At 40.5% G+C, this 6,000-nt stretch overlaps 1 protein-coding gene across 1 annotated transcript in view; it reads left to right on the plus strand.

Annotated features, from left to right (window-relative positions):
- Positions 1-5,005, plus strand: part of LOC129244324 (uncharacterized) — a 142,119-nt gene extending 137,114 nt beyond the window's left edge. Inside the window, exon 8 of the mRNA XM_054881942.1 lies at positions 2,593-5,005. Within this exon, the coding sequence (XP_054737917.1) occupies positions 2,593-4,147 (1,555 nt within the window). The 3' untranslated portion in view covers positions 4,148-5,005. The remainder of the gene's footprint in view (positions 1-2,592) is intronic.
- The last annotated feature ends 995 nt before the right edge of the window (positions 5,006-6,000 follow it).

Here is a 6,000-nt window from a genome sequence, read left to right on the forward strand (position 1 = left end):
AAGTTTTAAATGAAATGCTCTAAAATGAAATAAAACACAACAAGTCATGTGTTTGGAAGCTTCACTCTGTTTTTTAGAGATATTGTTTTTCTTTAATAAACTAAATTAACTCAACGAAAGAGTATCTTCTTATTTTATAGAGAAATGGAACAACATTTTTGAACAGGTGAATAAATTAAGTGAATGAAATGAATTAGCTATAATTTCGTAGCACCTAACTCATATTCATTTGCATAGAGTCGTTAGTCCTGGAAGCTAACACTTCTCTTTAGTACTCCTTGTGCATATTTAGATATAAGCATTTTTCACACATGAATAAATAATAATAAAAATTTTAATTCCTGTATAAAAGTCTGGTTGGTTATAAGCTTAAAAAAAATTAAATCTTAATATCAGATTTTTGTGTGGAGAACTCAGAATAAAAAATAATAATTATTGTAATTTTTGTCAGATCTAGATAAATGTAACAGAAAGTACGTGCTTACGAGTATTAATAATATTCATATTTTAAGCCATTTTCGTTTGAAAATTGTACATGTTGCCGCATTAAAATACAAATTTCAGTGGAGAATCAGATAAACGAGAGAAATAGTGCTAGTAAGAGTAGAGATTAATTCGACAGAGAACTAAACTACATATGTTTCGAATATTCCAAACGTTCCCTTAAGAAAAATTTACGTAACTTTAGTAACAAAAGTCACACATATAGCGCCAGACTTTAAAACGCATCTGTTCCGAAAATTCCAGACATTCCACTTAGAAAAAGTTTTGAATTTTTGCACAAAATTAGTCACTATGAACACCATGTACACACATTATTTCCCAGCCAATTACCAAATTTCATTTTCCACGCTTCATGCCATGGCAACTCAATTCGCAAGCGCACAACAAAAATATTTACGGACGCTACGTGTAGGCTACACAAACATGACACGCAGCGCTATGTTGAACAGCGTTATAGCATCTTGCACGCTACGTAATCGCCAAGAGCGCCTAGTGCTGCGCCTATCTGACTGCCGGCTGCACGACGGGATGTGCTGGCGGTGCTCATATCCTCATAATCCAGTTTGTAGGTAGCTTATGGTGACACAAACCTTCCCTTCATACACCCACATGTATGCACGACTGTGTGAAATCCACTGTCATGCCGGGCTGTTCACAAAATTTCGTGCTGCAACAGCAAATGATCACCTTGCCTGCTGGTGCACACACATGGGTCCATATGTTCGTACATCCATATATTTTCATACCCTTTGATAAGCTGCCTAGCTGCTTGGCTGCCCACCTTCACTACCTGTAGGCTTTGCAGCAGAGGTTTAGGGCAGCTCAGAATTTCCGAGCTCCGTGCTTTAGCGCCAGTAGCAGATTTTGTGCCTCGCTGTGCTGCCCGAGCGGATTGGGTGGGCGTATACCAATAAGTGCCGACTCATAGCGCTATACAGGTATGCCTGTATTTGTGTCATAGGTTATGCAATTTTATGAAGAAAAGCGCACAAGAAAAAAAAACACAAACAAATCGTATACTTTGGTCACACCATATCTTCATGACTTCATCGTACGGTCGTGCTAACTGGCTTTTGCAGCGTCAACCAATTCAGAGCAGTGTTGACGAAGTGGAAATTGTGTGGACGAACCATTTCGTATTTCAGATTCTCCATACGACTCTACCATATTTGGGATGTGTGTATATTTCTGGGGGATTAAGTGCAGTAACAAGGTGATGTCACAGTTAGGCCAGCAGCAAGAAGGTGAACTGGGCACAAGTGCAACTTGTAGAGGAGATGAAGTTTTTGCTACACTACAGGGACACTTCTTCTCTGGCACGTTGCCAGACATGTCTGCTTACTTAGTTTCCTTGCTTTTTTTGAAACAAGAAAAAAAAAAAAAATAATAAAGGCACGTATTTTTCTGCATCTCAAGTAAATAAGAACTTCAGGCTCCGGGAGGCGGAAATAGTGGGCTCATAATTTTTTTTTTGAATTACATAAGTAAAAGCAAAAAAATCGTGATAGTGTCAACTCAGATCTGAGGCTTTAAAGTAACTAATTTATGTGACACTGATAGCAATCGCCTTTAGTTGTATATTAGAAACTGAGTTAAGACTATTCTATTTTTTAGTATCCATTAAAGCGCCTTCCGGCAGGGCACGAAATAGGCACCACACATCCTTTTTCTTCTTCTGTACCTCTAATCTCAAACTAGGCAGAGGATGTCAACAACATCGTGGCTAGCACTTCTGCGTGTTGTTTAAAAGAACCCCAGCTCTACCAATCATACTTCTCTGTAACTGAAAAGCCTCTCTTCAGGTGACTTTTAATAAATTCCATCCTTTACCAAGTTACCAAAGTTGTGGCCATCGTCCGTTTTTTGACTCTTAAAGGAAATCCTCACCAAATCCCGGCTTTAGTTGGTGCTCAGATCGAACTTTTGAGTGCACTGGGATTAGGACATTTTATTTGCAGTGCCTGTTACTTTAAGTAATAGATGTTGCTCATGATATTTTATCATTGTAAAAGCATTGCTAGCAAAAATTTCAGCATAAATACTCTCTTTTGCTCAACTTCTCACTCCATCTTTTTCCTCTTTTTGCAGCTTCCGTATCAATCGCATTGAATCGCCCATTCTCAAGTATGACGGCGACTGTGGCGAATCACTCACAATCTACGACTCTGATCATCCCGATCCTGCACGAATTATCAAAACCTTTTGTGACACGTTTTCGCGTCCCATGGAAAAAGTGGACTTCGTGAGCACCAGTCCTTCGCTCTACGTGCAATTCGACTCGAAAACAGGTTCCTACAGCGGCTCGTCACTCTACTATTGGGCACACTATGACTTCTTCAATAATACCCGCTTTGGTGATCCGGTGCCGAATACGCTCTGCGATGAGGTTATGTACGCCTGGAAGCATCCGGGCGGCAAGATACGTTCGCCCATGAACTCGCTGATCTTCAAACGCACCGGTGGTTCGGATGTGCGCTGTCAATATAAGTTTGTCACCGATCGTCGGCTGTATGCGCGCGCTGTCATCGAAGTCACTTCGGTGTCATTCAAGGAGTTGCCTTACAACAACAACGCCTGTACGCGTTGTCACGAAGAACGCGTCGACAAGCTGGTGATTTGGGAGGAGCGCGAGAAGTTCCAGAATAATCTCGCCTGCTTCTGCGATAATATACCGCGTGCAGTGCGTGTCATCTCCTCCGCCGATCAAATGAATCTCGAGATGATCGTGCAGGGCCAACATGCAATCACGTCCTATTTCAAGAATCCCAATCCACTATTCGAGGCGTCTTATGAGTTTGCGCACGGTCCGCTATGCGGTCCCATAACATTGGGGCCCTCGCCCGATGGTGAATTGGTGTTTCCCTTCAAAAAAGCATTGGCGATGGCGGCGGGCCCAATGGCCGCCGTGCCTGAGCATCATTACCGTCGCGAAAAGTGCATTTGGGAGCTGAAAGTAGCGGCACAACGCGATCTGTGGCTGAATTTGGAGAAAGCGCGTTTTGCTGATCGCAGTTGTGATAGCGCCAAAATTGAAGTATACCTTGCGGGACGACTGGAACCGCGTTTCATTATGTGCCCCGAGAATATCTCCTTAGCACGCGATCTACCCATACTCTCGGCAGCCGATTTAGGTGCACTCGGTGCCGATCAAGAACCACTGCCAGTGCTGATACAATATACCGGCGATGGGCAGCCGGGCAAGAATGCCTTCCGTTTGGTCTGGACCGAACTGTTCCATTTGCCACGCAATCCCGACGGTAGTTTGGCGTCGTCGTTGCTACAGGACGGCGGCTGCGACTTTCGTTGTCCCGGCGACACAGAGGTCTGCATACCACGCCACCTGCTTTGCAACGGTGTCGACAATTGTCCGAACGTGACGCACATCTCTACGATGGCTCAACTAACGCGGCACATTGAGTGGAATCTGGAGCAACTCGGTCTACTGCATCGTGCGCACGACTACAAGGAACTTGTGCTAAACGACGAATCACCAGAGATATGCCTGCGTCAGGAGTTGAGCGAATTGCCCTATGGCAAGTTGATATTGATTACGCTGGGCCTAAGCTTGATGCTGACGCTATTCGTGGCGATATTGTGCCGCATGTGTCGGGGGCCGGGTCATGCCTATCACAGCAGATACTAGAAGTACGAGTGTTGGTTGCATGGCAAACCGCTTGGCGTGCACGTGTAGCAGTTGTGCGCAGCGGGGCAGGCACTGGTGAGGCACTGTCGGTAGATGGCGATGTTGTCGATGAAGGCATACCTACTTTGCGCTTGGGCCGCAGTAGTAGTAAACGGCTATGGAAAATACATACATACATATATTTTTAATGTGAAAGTATTAAATGTTAAGTTTTTGGTTTTCTACACTTAAGTATTGTACCTTTTTGGAATACCCACTGAGCGAAAAATAGTTGCCTGCTAAGTAGTAAATGAAGAGGGCATTAAATGAATAAATTAGAAGGTCTAATTGTAGTTACTCATTAAGAGTTTAAGCAAACAACTCGAGTTTAGACTTTTGTATTTGCATTTCAGTCTTATTGCAACTGAAGCGAAAAAAGAATCAAGGAAAATTACAAAAACAAAAAAAACGAATTGATCTATACCCTTAAAGTGCTAACAGAAATACTAAAGGACCACTGACAGAACTTGATGAGTTGTATTTACTATGCCTCAATGTGGACACATAAACAAATGTTTTAAGTGTAAGTTTGTGTAAAGGCGTTGAACCCTAAGTAAAATAATAAAGTCCATGAATAGGAAATGAACTACTAAACTTTTTTGTTCTAGTCAGGAAGCGCTTTAGTTGTTTTTTTTTTTCGAAAATAATCTTGATGGCTGGATATTCCCAACTTTGAGCCTCTGAAATCATTAATTGCGCTGTGCAGCAGTAAAAATTATCAACGAGAATTTGCAATGCACTTGAAATTCCAGGTTTTACCCGGAAACGCTGCATACTCAGTTTTTCATTTTCTTATGAATTTAGTTTGTTAAAGGATTTTAAAACTTAAAAGGACTAAATTTTCAAAAAATGATTTTCAATATTTATAGTCCCTCCATGATATTAATGCGGATATTAGATGAAAGAGGAAACATTCGGCTATTAAAAAGTGAATTTTTTTTACCTTTCGCCAGGACAAATGCAGTACAATAAAGCCTTTTGAAAAATATAACCTTAAATATCTTTGAAATTTCCTAATGAATTATTTTGAAAAAAATATGTGTTTAAGGAACAAAGGTATTTAGTAATATATACTTCAACTTTGTTTTTCGTGCTGTTTCATAAAAACGTAAAAAACAATTGAAGTTTTCACTTATGACGTAAAGTATACGCAGTGGATGCCTCTGCTTAGGTTTTTCTCTTCAAAAGTTTAAAGTCCTTTAAAAAACTTAATTGATGAGAAAATAAAAAATTTACTACCCAGCATTACTGCATAAAATCCATAGTTTCCCATGCATATGGAATTTTTCTCTGATACCGAAAAAAGTTGATTTTGTCCCACGGCGTTGTACGCACAATCCTGTTTGAGTTATGGAGAAATTCGCAGAATATTATGGAAATTAAAAACAAAAAACGAATATCGAGCTCTTCGATTTTCTCTATTTGGGTGTAAAATATGCAAGACTTTCTAAAATGTCTTGAACTTAACGTTTAGAAGCCGTAAAAATCGAATCCCTCGCGAAATCAGAGTAAACGCAAGTCTCTTTTTTTGTAGGTACTCAAAATAATTTTTGTTTTCTCATTTCACCATCCTTGAAACATAAAAGCTGCCGGGATACACTGAAATTTGTGATTTTTAACGAAAAAGAATTAATAATAAATATACCGAAATAAATTGTTTATAATAGAGAAAAATGCTGTGTAATGAAGCTCTTGCTGTACATAGTCGCCACATGTTGCGTTCAGGGTCTAGGCGACAAGTCGGATGGAAGTTTAATCATTAGGCTCACACGTTGCGATTTCCTATACATCCAATTTTCCCAAGCTAATTTTTT

This window comes from Anastrepha obliqua, chromosome 4, assembly GCF_027943255.1.
Source record: "Anastrepha obliqua isolate idAnaObli1 chromosome 4, idAnaObli1_1.0, whole genome shotgun sequence".
NCBI lineage: Eukaryota > Metazoa > Arthropoda > Insecta > Diptera > Tephritidae > Anastrepha > Anastrepha obliqua.